Below are 16,706 nucleotides of genomic sequence, written 5' to 3' on the forward strand. Positions count from 1 at the left end.
CCCTGTGGTACTTGGTGCATATGATTATTAATCTTTATCTGGCCGATAGACAGATCAGGTCAGAGTTGAACTTCCTTAAGTTCTAGAACCGTATTTTAGCTTGATGTATGAGATAATCATTTGAAACAGTGCGATGTAGAGGAAATACAGCTGACCTTGTATGTGGCGGTTAAAGAGCAACATCTGCCTCAACCACAGAGGCTACCTCAGGGTACGGCCTCCTCAACCACAGAGGCTATCTCAGGGTACGGGCTCCTCAACCACAGAGGCTACCTCAGTGTACGGGCTCCTCAACCACAGAGGCTACCTCAGTGTACGGGCTCCTCAACCACAGAGGCTATCTCAGTGTATGGGCTCCTCAACCACAGAGGCTACCTCAGGGTACGGGCTCCTCAACCACAGAGGCTACCTCAGTGTACGGCCTCCTCAGACTGCACGTACTGCAGATACTCACCATGATGTCACTGCCGCCGTCGCTATGGCGCTCCTGTCCTATCATTGTGGTCGGGCGGGGGGGGGGGGGGGGAACATCAGGAGGAGACATCATCCCAGAGGTTATTATCCCTCTAATAGCTCATCATTCCGTCCAGGATGCTATAAGTGACCTCTCCATCCAGCGCTGTTCTTCAGGGTGCTCCTGTCAGGAGGAGAAGGCATTACCCCAGCGGTCATTATCCTTGAGCTTGTGTTCAGCTCCGCTCATCACTCTGTTCGTGACGCTTAGGAGTGACCTCCCCCCCTCCCCCCCACCCCCCCTTTCCTTCCATGTCGTTTCTTTATTAGGCTCGGGGCTAGAGAGCGATTTGAGGGTTGCAGTGCCTCGTGTTGGAACGGGGCCCGTCCCGTAGGGGCGCAGGGGGAAATTAAAGGAAGTAAATCAAAGTAAATAGATAGTTCCTAAATGAGGTTGAGAGTCTGGCCGCCTCCTCAAGACCGTACCTCATGAGTTTGGAACGGGTCCACGGGGAGGGAGGGTTGGAGGGGGGGGTGGGGGGTGGGGGGGGGTTGAGGTGAAGGAGGGAGGGATGGGGGGGGGGGTGAAATGTAATTAACTGTGTCCTTGGTTTTTAAGAGATTAAAAGCTTTAGGAATGATTGGATCACTCATTTGAAATGTATGGTGTGTTCCTAAAGCGTTGTGGCTCTGGCTTTTTTTCCCCCTCCACTGTATTGGATTATCAGTGTGTGTGTGTGTGTGAGGCAGAGAGGACTATGGGAGGGACACAGTGGGAATCAAGCATCGGAGAACAGGGCCTTGTTGGACCTTGAAAGCTGTCGTGTATGGCGTGCTAGCTGGTTGACATTTAAGGAAGGACCATACATGCAGTACGCCAAGCTTTCACACTCTCACTAATCCCTTCAGTGGCTCACTCTCACCAATGACTTTAATACACCAGAGGTGTGCTTGTAGGTGGTGTCTAGTCAGATCACCATGGGGTGAACAGATCCAACAATGGAATGGCACAGAATAGAATGACATGGAACAGACCAAAAGAGAGGATCAGAACAGAACAGAACAGAACAGAACAGAACTGTTTCATACTGTCTTGCTTATCTTTCCTTTTCTTCCTCCTGCCACAGCTACGACATCTGCACTTACAAGAACAAGCCCTGTGGGACCTTAGGTGAGTGGCAGTAGTTTATCTTCAAAATCATGTCGATATTTCTGACTCCGTAAGCTGCCTTTCTCCTACAGTTAGAGACATGTCCTGGCCATTCTCCCAGGATTTACTGTTGTGTCTTGTCCTCTTCTGTGCTCTCAACTTTTGCCAAACTTCAACTTAAGCTGTGACTCAAAATCTGGACTCAAATAATTTAGAAAGGCTAAATCCCTGTGTACCACCCAGCGACAGCACAGAGAGGTGATAATGAAAAGGGTCTTTTACAACCCTTCAGTGGTTCAGTGTGTTGGCTCAGGTAAGAGCTGTGGGCCTGGCTACGGCTTCACACACCTCTGTCTACAGTTACAGCTACACGTCCAAACTCACTCAGCAGAACAACTCTCTGAAGAAAATCTCTCTCTCTCTCTCTCTCCTCCAACTCTCTCTCTCCTTCTCCTCCAACTCTCTCTCTCTCTCTCCTCCAACTCTCTCTCTCCTTCTCCTCCAACTCTCTCTCTCTCTCTCTCTCCTCCAACTCTCTCTCTCCTTCTCCTCCAACTCTCTCTCTCTCTCTCCTCCAACTCTCTCTCTCCTTCTCCTCCAACTCTCTCTCTCTCTCCTCCAACTCTCTCTCTCCTACTCTCTCTCCAACTCTCTCTCTCTCTCTCCTCCAACTCTCTCTCTCCTACTCTCTCTCCAACTCTCTCTCTCTCTCTCGCTCTCCTCCAACTCTCTCTCTCTCCAACTCTCTCTCCAACTCTCTCTCTCTCTCTCCTCCAACTCTCTCTCTCTCTCTCCCTCTGCAGTTTGTCCAAGGTGTTTACACCTCCCTTGGGTTGAGAGAAAGGAAAAACCCAAATGAGTATGGTTAACAAAACCATGGAGGGAGGGAGAGAGAGAGAGAGAGAGAGAGAGAGAGAGAGAGAGAGAGAGAGAGAGAAAGGGTGATGAGAGAGAAAGAAAAAGTAAGACAGAGTGAATGAGAGAGGGATAGCGGCAGGAGCTAAAAGAGAGAGAGGGGGAGTGTTAGAGAGGTAAAGAAAAAGCACGAGAGAGAGAGAGAGAGAAATAGATAGATAGAATAGTGTTTGGTGGTGCTGTTGGGGGTGGAAAAAGACAGCAGGGAGTGTCAGCAGAGACCCCCCCCCCTCTCTCTCTCCATCTTATCTTTGTAAAGCCCCTCTGGGCACCACAGTATATCTTGGAGGTAATATTGTGACTCCGGGGGTTTGACAGATTGACCGCATTCGTCACATTCCCCCGGTCGCTTTAATTGCCCCGGCATCTGCTTGGCTTCCTCGTCGTCTCCCCTCCCTCCCTCCCTCCCCCTCCCTCCCCCCTCTGCTCCTCTCCTCCTCCCCTCCTTCTCAGTCTCTCCTCCTCTCACCCCTCTTCTACCTTTCTTCTGGGATCATGCTCCCAGGTCAGATCCTTTGCCCTTTGGGGTCACTGGGGGTCAATCTGGGGGCCGCAGATAATACCTAGCCGACCCCCAGTGTTAGGAAAACAACTTCCAACACGCACAAGCACACACACACACACACACACACACACACACAAAGTCGCGGACACACACACACACCCACACGCACACGCACACACGCACACACACACACACACACACACACGCGCACACGCACAAACACAAACATGCACACACTCGCACACACACACACACACACATGCACGCACGTGCATACACACACACACACACACACACGCACACACACACACACACACACACACACACACACACACACACACACACACACACACACACACACACATTTTAAAGTTAGAGGAGAGTGTCAAAGAAGGCCTCCAGAACCCCCCCCCCCCTTCTCCCCTCTTCTTTTTTCACCTCCAGCTTCCCTCTCTCCCTCCAGTCTCCTCTGGCCTCCTGATTTGCGAGTCCACTCTTGCATGGCTTCTCAGTGAGGGGAGACCAAAGCCAAGTCACTTTCAGCTGCAGTGATGTGGACTCCACGAGTTAACAATGTCAGAAGCACCTCTAACCAGAAACCATGGATGAACATCATATGTCTGTGTGCGTGTGTTTAGCATTCAACTCAAATCCTTGAACAATAACTCCCATTTTATTTCAGCGAGAGCTGTGTGTGCGTGTGTGCGAGTGTGTGTGTGCGTGCGTGCTAATACAAATCGAGAGATCAGGTTTCTGCCGAGTGAGGATCCAGTTTGAGTGTAGTCAGAGTGACGTGTGAGACCCTTCTCAGTCACCTGCAGATGTAATCTGTGGGATAATACCCCCCTCTCTCTTCCTATCTGATCTGTCAGGCTCTGGGGGGAAAAAGGTTAAGAAGAGACACCTGGATGGCAGAGAGACAGCCATACAGTAGTCATGAGACACCTGGATGGCAGAGAGACAGCCATACAGTAGTCATGAGACACCTGGATGGCAGAGAGACAGCCATACAGTTGTCATGAGACACCTGGATGGCAGAGAGACAGCCATACAGTAGTAACAGCTTTCGAGGAAACCAAATACACCGTTGACATTTCCATCATTCCATCACCTCTAAGAAACATGTTGTTTTATGAGGATCAGAAGAAGCAGCAAACAGCCTTCCTCCTGTGACCTCTAGCGGGGTCCTTCCTCCTCTGACCTCTAGTGGGGTCCTTCCTCCTGTGACCTCTAGTGGGATCCTTCCTCCTCTGACCTCTAGTGGGGTCCTTCCTCCTCTGACCTCTAGTGGGGTCCTTCCTCCTCTGACCTCTAGCGGGGTCCTTCCTCCTCTGACCTCTAGTGGGGTCCTTCCTCCTCTGACCTCTAGTGGGGTCCTTCCTCCTCTGACCTCTAGTGGGGTCCTTCCTCCTCTGACCTCTAGTGGGGTCCGCGCTCTGTTGACATGAACACTGTGACTTGTACAGTGGAACCTGAAGGTCTTGCTCAGCGCCCATTCATTCGTGCACTCAGTCATGTTGTTCTCCCTTTGAAAAAGCCCTTTCAAACATCCAGATTATGCATAACCCTCTCTCTCGCTCTCTCTCTCTCTCTCTCGCTCTCTCTCGCTCTCTCTCTCGCTCTCTCTCTCTCTCTCTCTGCAGCTTCGAAATGGTGAAAACATCTATATTTTTGAGGGTGGGGGGTTGGCTTTGGGGGGGAAGGAAAATGTTTTCTTAAATTCCCTTCCTTGGCTTGCATTACTAGGTGGTCCCTTGTTACTTGGAGTGAAATGCATAAATCTAACCCTTGTCTAGACATTTTCCAGCAGCGACTGTAGTTTGAAAAAAGCTAATGTCTAGCCAGTGATGCTAAACTAAACTCCCCCCGGTGAATCCAGTGGTGACTCTGAGAGTTCACGTTTCTCCTCCTGCCCCACCTTAAACACTGTGGAGGTCAAACGTGAGGAATTGAGCTTTTATGGACACAAATAGAATGCTACACCTTGACCTAACCCTGCGTGTGTGTGCGTGTGCGTGTGTGTGTGTGTGTGTGTGTGCGTGCGTGTGTGCGTGTGTTTGTCCAGGCTTGGCGTCGGTGGCTGGAATGTGTGAGCCTGAGAGGAGTTGCAGCATCAATGAAGACATCGGCCTTGGTTCTGCTTTCACCATCGCTCATGAAATTGGCCACAAGTGAGTATGCTCAGATTTGCCTTCCCCCTTCTCTCCGCAACATGAATTATTCCGAGGACGAATCTATTGCTCATACACCTGTTAGTTCTAGTCATTGAAGCTTAGCTCTACCCGCTCAAAATAACACCCCATTTTACAAGTTAACCAACCAGGATAACCAGCCTGTTTGCAAAGTACCCCTTTCACAAGTTAACCAACCAGGATAACCAGCCTGTTTGCAAAGTACCCCTTTTACAAGTTAACCACCCTCTACTTAGCGTTTGAAGTTATGGCAACATTTGAAATGCTGTTGCAGATCAAGACGATCCTTTAAAGTTTCAAAATCAGTGTGGTCTGATACAGAGCTGCCTGTCGTTAGCTAGCATAGCATTAGGTTGATCAGTGTGGTCTGATACAGAGCTGCCTGTCGTAGAGCTAGCATAGCATTAGGTTGATCAGTGTGGTCTGATACAGAGCTGCCTGTCGTAGAGCTAGGTTGAGCTAGGCTCAGCATTAGGTTGAGCAGCGAGACCTGCGTGTGCTCTTTCCCCAGCAGACGTCTTGAACTGTATCTCCACATATTTCCTCATGCAGATGTCAGTGTCCACATACCTTCGGCCCTTTCTTCCTGAATATAAAGCAAAATAATGATGATGTATTAGTCTACGTATCCCCCTCTCGAGGGTTCAGCAAGATGGCGATTTCCTTTATTATGTCTCGTGTCTGCTTCTGTTGTGGGGCAGTTGTAAAAATAGTCTCTGCTTCTAGAGGATGTATAAAAAAAACACAGTACCACGGTTTCAACTGGGCTGATTTATTTCCCGAGTAGGGTAAAATGTCATAAACGCGAGCCTTAGAAAAACAGGTTGGAGCTGTGCGATGTGGTCGGGTTTGTTATATACATTAGAACTGATTTGTGCTTTTGTACGGTAAGGAAAAGTAAGCTTTGGCTTCCTGCTGTAACGTGAGCTTTTCTCTCTTATGATATTCAGACAGATAAATAAAAAAAATAAAAAAAAGGAATTGTTAAAATGATTTATATGCAGCTCTCAGTCAGAGATGAATACTTGGACAGCCTTTTGGGAGTTAAAAAGTTCTGTCAGTTAGGTGGTCGGATGAGCAACAGAGAGAGAAGATAAGTTCTTTGTGTTTTGACAAAGTAGGTGCCGGGCGACGGGGTTGAAGCTCTTTCTCTCTCCCTCACACAGACTCATTGAGAAGTCCCTCCTTCCCCTCCTCTCCTCCCCCTCCCTACCTTCCCCTCCCCCTCAAGTCTGTGTCTCCCGATCTCGGGCCCCGTCCAGACCTGTAATTATTGATTGACAGGCAGGCATCAGGGTGGTGATTAGAACTTTCTCATTCCTGCCGAGCTCCAGACAGGGCCTGCCACCTGACCCCTGGTCTCCTCCACACAGCTGTTTCAGAGCCACAGAGCCCTCTCTTTACAGCCCGGGACACTGACAGAGACATCCTCTACTCACTCACCCTCAAACACTCCAAACCATGCATGCCACAGTCATCCAGAGCTGCCTCGGCTCAACCCCCAGGGAGGGCTCTTCTCAGACTGCTCTAAAGCTCCGGCTGGTCAACACAAACATCTCTTTCAATAGGGTTGTGCTCGAAATACAAGTCGCTCCTTACCACAGATCAAGGAACAGACTTCCCGCCCTACCCCCCAATACTAAAATTAAACCATTAGGGGGATGAACAATATTTGACACTGTATTAGTGGTTTGAGGTAACATCTGCTTTTACTTCTATCTGAATCCTTCTGGAGGATCCCTCTGTGTAGGCTCTGACTGACTGAATGAGCCATCCGTCCATTTTGTGTCTTGCAGTTTCGGGATGAATCATGATGGAATAGGAAACTCCTGTGGTACTAAAGGCCATGAGGCGGCCAAGCTAATGGCAGCTCACATCACAGCCAACACCAACCCCTTCTCCTGGTCTGCCTGCAGCAAAGACTACATCACCAGCTTCCTCGAGTAAGTGGAAGAGGGCTTATACTGTACCTGTGTGTATGCTTGTGTGTGTGTTTGTGTTTGTGTGTGTGTGTGTGTGTGTGTGTGTGTGTGTGTGTGTGTGTGTGTGTGTGTGTGTGTGCGTGCGTGTGTTGGGGATGGAACTATTCCAGGTATTCCATAAGGCCTAGTTGATGCTTCTCTCACTGGTTAATAACCATCGTAGGTTTGAAGGACATAATCAGAAAGAACACACAATTCCCTTTAAGAATGTTCTCTGTGTTAACTGTGCCTTGAATAACACTCAAGTATTTATTTATGCTTGCCTCTTCAAAGAAGCATAACTTAGCTTATTTTCAAATATTTGGCTTGATTTGATAGCTGCCCCTCAGGACTGAGAGATGATAACAGATAGAGTCTTGGCTTCCAAGTATAAAATAAATCATCCTTTTAGGAACAATCCATAGTAAACAAAGTCTAATGGCTCTGAAGGCCCTAAACCCAATGAATTGTGTTTTAGTGAGTAGCCTAACAGAGGTGCTCTGTGATACAAAGAGATTTGTTTGTGTGTGTGAGTGTGAGTGTGTGTGTGTGTCTGTGTGTGTGTGTGTGTGTGTGTGTGTGAGTGTGTGTGTGTGTGTGTGTGTGTATGTGCGCGCGTGTGTGTGCGTGTGAGTGTGTGTGTGTGAGTGTGTGTATGTGTGTGTGTCTGAGTGTGCGTGTATGAGTGTGTGAGTGTGTGTGTGTATGTGTGTGTGTGTCTGAGTGTGCGTGTGTGAGTGTGTGTGTGTGTGTGTGTGTGTGTGTGTGTGTGTGTGCTGGTTCTGGTTGTCAGAGGGTATTCTCTGATGAAAGACACTAAAGCGGGCAGGGCAGCAACACCACAACACTGGCAGCAGTGGTGACAGGACAGGGTGCCAAGTTGAAACACAAAGAGCTTCTTCTCTGCTCTCGCTGGAGGTTTCCATCACGGTGTCCTCGCTCATGGCCAGGTCAACTGGGACCTGGAGGAGTGAGACTGAAGATTTGGTTTGACTTCTTTTCTCAGTCCCATTTTTTATTGAACCGACACTGTTTTCGTTTCTCTCCGTTCATTTACGTCTCTGATGTTTGTCTTTTCAATTCGGCTCCTTTGGCTTTTTGTTGACTATTTTCTCCCTGTAAAATCTACCACCCCCCCCCCCTCCCCTCCCCATCCTTCTCTCCCTCTATCAGATTGTTGGATATGTCCCATGCTTCTTCTTGCCAAGTAAACAACTTTGGCTGTGGTGTTGGCCTAGATTCACAGCTTTGCTGGTGCAATATGTGGTGCTTGGTTTGAGTTTTTGAAGAATGGTTTATGAATGCACACAGTTCACTCACAGTTTACTCTCCCAAGTGTGCTTGCCAGTCTGTCACAAATGTCAGAACGCAGTGATGGCTTTAACTTCCATTTCACTGATTTACTACATGCTCTTCATATCGCTAATGCAACACATGTTTTGATCCAATGTAGCCTCTTGTAAGGAAGTATTTCCATATATGTATATATTCAGTCTTAGTCATATGTGTAGTCTTTACATGGCTGGAGCAGGTCTGAGTTCAGGATCCAGTGATGTTCCGTCTTACGTATTATGGGAGATTTCCGCTCAGTGTAGTAATGAATTTGGCTCCTTCCAATGAACAGGAAGCTTTTTCGACTATGTCAAATAATAGTTTCTATATTTAAACGGTGGACTATTTTGTCTCTCTCCAAACCAATAAACAGGGCCCTGGTGCGTTGAGAGTCGAGGGGGCTGAGGGCCTCGACTTCTCTTTCTGAGAGGACCTGAGAGGACCCTCTCAGCCAAGGAAAATGATATAGAGAGAGAGGGAGAGAGAGAGACAGAGAGAGAGAGAAAGAGAGTTTAGGAGGAGAAATTGAATACTCCATTGGTCGGTCTGCCCCTCCGGGCCTTAGCTCCAGTGTTCCCTTTCCGATGTATTTGGTTTAGTTTCCAATTAGATCAGACTTCCGATAGTCTGGTGAGGGTCCAAATAAACCTTGTTCCAGTTAATCTTTCACTTGCCAATCTGCGTCGAAAATAGACTGTTACAGTTTTACTGTGTTTCTTACATTGCTGTCTATAGTATAATTCAACAGTATTGACAACACCGTGATGGGATTTGTTTAAATAAGCACTATTTTCACTTGATTTCCCTTTGAATTGTCATAGTTTCCAAACACCAATGACCTCTCTGTAAAGTGTCATTACACAAAGATTGTTGTGTCATTAGAGTAGCCCCTAGGTAACGTGGAGAGGCAGTGAGGTCTGATAAAGGAGTGGAAGTCCTTATCCTGCTCAGTGTACTCCCCTGGAATCTGGAATGTGGGGATGCTCTCTCCCTAGCCCCCCCCACCCCCCCACCCCCCCATCCCCCCAACCCCACCCCCACCCCCTCCCCCCATCCCTCGCTCTCTCCCTGTCTCTCTCTCTCTTTCTCTTTCTCTCTCTCTCTCTCTCTCTCTCTCTCTCTCTCTCTCTCTCTCTCTCTCTATCTGGAACTCTCTATCTATCTCTGGAACTCCCCACCCCTCTCTACTGGTCAGGGATAGGATCTGTAAGTATAGTGAAGCACTTGTGTTGTCACCACAAGCGCTGTTCAGAGGGATGAGAAGCATTCCTCTGCATGCTGCTTCTGTAAAGAGCCCAGTCTAATAGTACATAGTACTAATTATGTTACATCTATCTAAGTGTCATTGGGGTCAACGCGATTTGTAAGATATACTTGATTAGTGACCAGAGATGCAAAGACGCAGTACTTCTGTGTATACATATACCAATCTGGTTGGGTATGTATGTGTAGACATTGCAGTAATACTTTTAGTAGTAGTAATCTTCTGTTAAAGACTAGTTAGTATACATGACCTTCTCACCAGCCCTATCCATGAGCCGAACGTCTACCCTCAGACCACACAGACGGGGAGAGGAAAGCGTCCACAGAAGAGCGGTAAAACAAGCTCAACTTCTGAACGCAGAATGAATAGACACACCAACAACATAAGCTGCTCTGTGTGCTTCCTGGCCTCCCTTAAGTATTTGGGTTTTTTTCGGCCATCTTTTTTTTGTTGAGGGAGTTCTTTGTGAGCGCACATATTTCTATCTGACAAAACAGTCTAAACAGAGTTCCAGTGCTGGACACATGACCTATAGCCCACTCCAGATTTTGACTCCTTCTTGCTCTGTCATTTTATTGGCTCCTCAATGGATTCCATAGGAGCTCTAACCGTGCAGGGCCATATAAGCCACGATGGCAGTGTGTTGGAGACAGACCGACCCCTCTAATCTGGCTGCTTGTGATCGCTCTTCCCTTTCTCTCTCTCTCTCTCTCTCTCTCTCTCTCTCTCTCTCTCTCTCTCTCTCTCTCTCTCTCGCTCTCTCTCTCCATGTTGTGTTTTTCCATCCATGTCTTTAATGCACTTCTTCCCCTCCACACTGAGCCAGAGACAGGGGGGCATCTGGGTCCATAAATAACACGTTTCCCCTCCTTTAAAGGGCCAAAATCAACCCACTCCTGTTGTTCACAGATGGATGTGCTCTCCTCTCCTCTCCTGTCCTCTCCTCTCTTCTCCTCTCCTCTCCTCTCCTGTCCTGTCCTCTCTTCTCTTCTCCTCTCCTCTCTTCTCCTGTCCTCTACCCTCCTCGCCTGTCCTCTCCTCTCTTCTCCTCTCTTCTCCTCTCCTTTCTTCTCCTCTCCTCTCCTCTCCTCTCCTCTCCCCTCCTCTCCTCTCTTCTCCTCTCCTCTCCTCTCCTCTCCTCTCCTCTCCCCTCCTCTCCTCTCCTCTCCTCCTCTCCTCTCTTCTCCTCTCCTCTCCTCTCCTCTCCTGTCCTCTCATCTCCTCCCCTGTCTAGTAGAACAGTAGCACTCTGTTTGATGTTCACAATGCCTGTAGCACTCTGTTTGATGTTCACAAAGCATGTCATGACCGTTAAAGACGACTCAAATCTCCTCACTGGTCTCCATCGAAAGCCTGTTACCGTATGAAGCATGACACACTGAAACTGTACCACGGTTTTAGTTTGTCGTGCTTCGTAAAAGGTTCATGACTCGAGGCCATCAGTGTGAAACACAGTAAACGTTCGGAAAACGTTCATTGAAAATATGACGTCAAGGTCTGAGTCATGTTCAGGACAATGTTGGATCGGCATTCTGCTTGAATGTCATTCTGAGGCAGTCCACCTGGTCCTGTTGGTGTTACCTGGTGTTCTGTTCCAGTCCAGCGCTAACACACCTGGTCCTAATACTAATCCACTAGATGGAGGGTTGCCCTGTGTAAGAAACAATCCTATTGTAGGTTTGTTTTTTTGACAGCTCAGGTCGGGGGACGTGTCTGGACAATGAACCTCTGAAACGAGACTTCCTGTACCCAACAGTGGCCCCGGGGCAGGTGTACGACGCGGACGAGCAGTGTCGCTTCCAGTACGGAGCCTCCTCGCGACAGTGCAAATATGGGGTAAGAAACCTGCATCTCTTCAGCTGCTTCTGTCGCTCATCTGCTGATCGGTCGGGCGGCTAAGGCTCAGGAGGTCAAGCCGGCGTCTAACGATCGCAAGGTCGGCGGTTCGATCCTCAGGTTTGCGGTTGGATCCCCCCCCCCTCCCTGCCGCTCCTCCTGTCCACGTGTCGAGGTGTCCTTGGGCAAGACACTGAACCCCCAAATTGCTCCCGATGATGAGCGGGCCCGACGCCTTGCATGGTAGCTTGCCGTCATTGGTGTGTGAATGTGTGTGCGAACGGGTGAATGAAAAGCCGTTGCAAAGCACTTTGGAATAAGGCCATTTACCATTAGTTAAAGGAGTTAAGTGATCACTACATTACAACACTTCCTACATTAGAAGTGGTTTTCCGATCGTAAAAACTAGACAACGCTCATTATGCCGCAGGACATCATCATCTAGGCTACTGTCTCAAACAGCACAAGAATGAGGATGACTATCTGAATAGATCACAGGTAGAGACTATTATGGGCCTTTACATCCTGCTTTCTGCATCAGGCAGGCTTTATCTAAAGAGCCAGAGGCTGTTTTACAACAGTAGATCCTCCGTCAGTGGTTCAGTGGATGGTGAGTGAAGAAGATCTAGTATGTGGGGCTGTGATAGTGATCAGGCCTCTCTCCGCCTCCCAGGAGCAGGCGGCTCCTCGGTGAGATGAAAGGGTGCAGGGTGTTTTCATAAGAGGAGATAATTGTTTATTATCACCTGGGATGTGCTTCATCTAGCGGGTTTGATGTGCCTCCCAGACAGAGATGAGGGATTGAGGGCTCTTGAGGGCTGATACCCCCCCCCCCCCCCGCTCCCACCCACCCCCTCTTCATAGAATAACAAACCTAGGTAAACAAACTGACACAAGCAAAGGAGGAAAATAACCAAACAGAAATAGGAGAGCTCCAATGAAGGCACAACGAATGAAAACGGAAAAAAATGGGAGATCACTTTGTGTATTACGCAAATATTTCAGCATGGGCTATAAAAAAAACAGTCTGAGATTAACAGAGATCAAAGGGTTATTTCATTTCATTGAAAGAAATATCTGACAGCACGTTATAATGAGCCCCAAATCAACCCCTGTCAAAGCTGCCTCTTAAGCTCATAATTGTGGTTTTAGATCAGCATGAAAGACACCCATTTATGAGGGGGTAGCGTTCTGGCGTCTGGGCTGCTCCTACATGACAAGCATGTTGTGTTTCATCTAGGGGGATTCTGACAATTACAACTTTTTCATTTAGCCATCTGTTAAAGAGATGTCTTCAGAGCTTCGTGTTTGAACCACACGAATGAATAAAAAGATCTCGTAATGGATGTAAAAGTGTTTATACCTGTCATACTAGTTTGAAAAAGTAATGTTTACTTCAGTTTAGAACGATGATGAAGTGTTTATACTGTATACAAGGTTGTACTGTATGTTTTCTCAAGGAAAGCCTGGCCAAAAGGTAGCCTACAGCTGTTCCAACATAACACACAGAGCAGGACTTGCTTTAGTGCCACTAAAGAATATGCGGAAAGACAAAAATATATGGGGGATTAAGCAATATGCTGTAACACTTTACAGTCTCTCTTATACCGTTCAAGCAGTATTATGGTGATATGTTTGTGGCCTGGTACTGTAGAATAGAAACTCAATTGGACATTGTTTCCATGGTATCATATTCTTATGTTAAAGTAGCTTCTGATTAGAAAACACTAGCAAATGGAACAGTTATTGTACTGTGAAAACCTGGTATGACAGCACAGCCAAGAAGTGGTTTTGGTTTTGTAGCTCGCTCGAGTTGCTGACGTGTTTTGTTTTTCCCCTGTGAGATTCAAATCAAGGAGATCAAGGAACTAATGCGATGCATCTGTGGTAAATTCCTAACAAGATCTCAAGAATTGACACTCACATTGTTCATAAGTCTTAAAGGACCCCCGACCGAGATCCCCATGGTACTGAAACTGCAACGACGTCACAGATGTCACATCCCAGCGTGAGGCAGCGGCGGAGTTAGCGTCGGACGCTACACAGAGTCAGGATAATGTTTACCATTAAATACGGCATGTATAAAATACGTCCCGTTCTCCTGAGTTACACCGACAAATCCACTTCACACCGCCGGACCCGAATAGCAACTCCCAAAAAGGGGAACATCTCAACAGAATGGGTATGACATAACCAGCCAGGTGAGGGAGGGTAGGAAAAACAAACATCCTTTGATGAGTATATTACTGGTGCTTTCTCTGAGCGCCCCTGCCCTTTTTTTTATCACCGGCCTGCTCTTTTTCAGCATAAATCCGTCAGGGCCGTATCCATGTTCGTCTAGGCCTGTGCTCCTGACCTTTTAGCAGGGCTAGAGATTGTGAATGGAGCTGCGGGAGGCCTTATTGAAACCAGCTGGGTGAGGAGAGCCCGCTTGCAACCAGAGAGTGGCAGTTTTTCGCTTTATTTAATCTGGATAGGCTCACAGACCTTGCGGGGACCAAGGCATATTTACTGACCCAGAGGTCAGAACCCGTGCTCGGGATCATAACTCTTTTTCATGGGCTCACTCTTCTCCCGTACACAGTTGTCCTGTAAAAAAAAGCTTTGAAGTCGAGACGCGAAGGGGGTTACCCGGTGGGGTTTAATGGGAAATCTAATGCAAGGTTATGCTGAACTGTCCTTGTAACACGCATTTGTTTTTACGGTTGTATTTATTTGGGGGGGGACTTCTGCAGCTGAGTGCCATGGCTCTCTCTCTCTCTCTCTCTCTTTCTTTTTCTGTGGTGAATTCAGACTTCCTCCCTCTCTCCACTAAGGATGGACGAATAAGGAAGGACGAGATGTAGAAATCAAGGTTGTTTGTTTAAAACTTCCTGTAAGACAAAGTGTTTTTGTTATGTCTAGAAAACCTATTTGCTGAGACTTTGGAGGTGAGGGGGGGGCAGTTGCTCACTGTTATGAGTGTGAATGATTTCCCATAAGTGGCCGAAAGCCATTCCTTGAATTGACGTCACGCGACCTGCTGAACGTGAGCAAGCGTTAGTCACGGTGTTGATCCAGCTGACTCTTCATTCTTTATCAGAGAACATTAAGAACACGTGATGGCCTTTAGAATATTACTCAAGAAGCACTGTGATCCAAAGCACATGTGCTTCACACAAGAAGCTTCCTCTTCTTCGTCCGCACCGATTTGAAAACCCCCCCCCCCCAAAAAAAACTGGTCAAATATTGGTGAAATGCCAACCGGTAAGACAGCATTTGCTTTGCACCTGTCCAGTTCCTTCACATCTGTGCAGGTGAAGGACAACGACGTTAGGAAAGAGCCTCTGCTGAGTCTTCACCTGTCACCCAGCCCTGAGCCCCATGTTTGTCCCTGGCAGTAACACACCTCCCTGACTGACAGTAACACACCTGACTGACAGTAACACACCTCCCTGACTGACAGTAACACACCTCCCTGACTGACAGTAACACACCTGACTGACAGTAACACACCTGACTGACAGTAACACACCTGACTGACAGTAACACACCTGACTGACTGACAGTAACACACCTGACTGGCAGTAACACACCTGACTGACTGACAGTAACACACCTGACTGACAGTAACACACCTGACTGACAGTAACACACCTCCCTGACTGACAGTAACACACCTGACTGACAGTAACACACCTGACTGACTGACAGTAACACACCTCCCTGACTGGCAGTAACACACCTGACTGACTGACAGTAACACACCTGACTGACAGTAACACACCTGACTGACTGACAGTAACACACCAGACTGACAGTGACACACCTGACTGACAGTAACACACCTCCCTGACTGACAGTAACACACCTGACTGACAGTAACACACCTGACTGGCAGTAACACACCTGACTGACTGACAGTAACACACCAGACTGACAGTGACACACCTGACTGACAGTAACACACCTCCCTGACTGACAGTAACACACCTGACTGACAGTAACACACCTGACTGGCAGTAACACACCTCCCTGACTGACAGTAACACACCTCCCTGACTGACAGTAACACACCTCCCTGACTGACAGTAACACACCTGACTGACAGTGACACACCTCCCTGACTGGCAGTAACACACCTGACTGACAGTAACACACCTGACTGACAGTAACACACCTGACTGACAGTAACACACCTGACTGACAGTAACACACCTGACTGACAGTAACACACCTCCCTGACTGACAGTAACACACCTGACTGACAGTGACACACCTGACTGACAGTAACACACCTGACTGGCAGTAACACACCTGACTGACAGTAACACACCTCCCTGACTGACAGTAACACACCTCCCTGACTGACAGTAACACACCTGACTGACAGTGACACACCTGACTGACAGTAACACACCTGACTGACAGTAACACACCTGACTGACAGTAACACACCTGACTGACAGTAACACACCTGACTGACTGACAGTAACACACCTCCCTGACTGACAGTGACACACCTGACTGACAGTGACACACCTGACTGACAGTAACACACCTGACTGACAGTAACACACCTGACTGACAGTAACACACCTGACTGACTGACAGTAACACACCTGACTGACTGACAGTAACACACCTCCCTGACTGACAGTGACACACCTGACTGACAGTGACACACCTGACTGACAGTAACACACCTGACTGACAGTAACACACCTGACTGACAGTGACACACCTGACTGACAGTAACACACCTGACTGACAGTAACACACCTGACTGACTGGCAGTAACACACCTGACTGACAGTAACACACCTGACTGACAGTAACACACCTGACTGACAGTAACACACCTGACTGACAGTAACACACCTCCCTGACTGACAGTAACACACCTGACTGACAGTAACACACCTCCCAGACTGACAGTAACACACCTGACTGACAGTAACACACCTGACTGACTGACAGTGACACACCTGACTGACAGTAACACACCTCCCTGACTGACAGTAACACACCTGACTGACAGTAACACACCTGACTGACTGACAGTGACACACCTGACTGACAGTGACACACCTGACTGACAGTAACACACCTCCCAGAC

General features: G+C 48.0%; 1 protein-coding gene across 3 annotated transcripts in view; it reads left to right on the top strand.

The window, feature by feature from the left end:
* The window catches only part of adamts6 (ADAM metallopeptidase with thrombospondin type 1 motif, 6), a gene marked incomplete at both ends in the record, with an annotated part of 57,832 nt that overhangs the window by 7,921 nt on the left and 33,205 nt on the right, over positions 1 to 16,706 (top strand). For all 3 annotated transcript variants that reach the window (XM_080529863.1, XM_080529864.1, XM_080529862.1), the window contains 4 exons: positions 1,581 to 1,624; positions 5,089 to 5,194; positions 7,012 to 7,158; positions 11,467 to 11,608. In XM_080529863.1, coding sequence (XP_080385989.1) covers positions 1,581 to 1,624; positions 5,089 to 5,194; positions 7,012 to 7,158; positions 11,467 to 11,608 — 439 coding nt within the window. The remainder of the gene's footprint in view (positions 1 to 1,580; positions 1,625 to 5,088; positions 5,195 to 7,011; positions 7,159 to 11,466; positions 11,609 to 16,706) is intronic.

The sequence above is a fragment of the Nansenia antarctica genome, assembly GCF_963989245.1.
Source record: "Nansenia antarctica genome assembly, chromosome: 4".
In the NCBI taxonomy this organism is placed as follows: Eukaryota; Metazoa; Chordata; class Actinopteri; order Argentiniformes; family Microstomatidae; genus Nansenia; species Nansenia antarctica.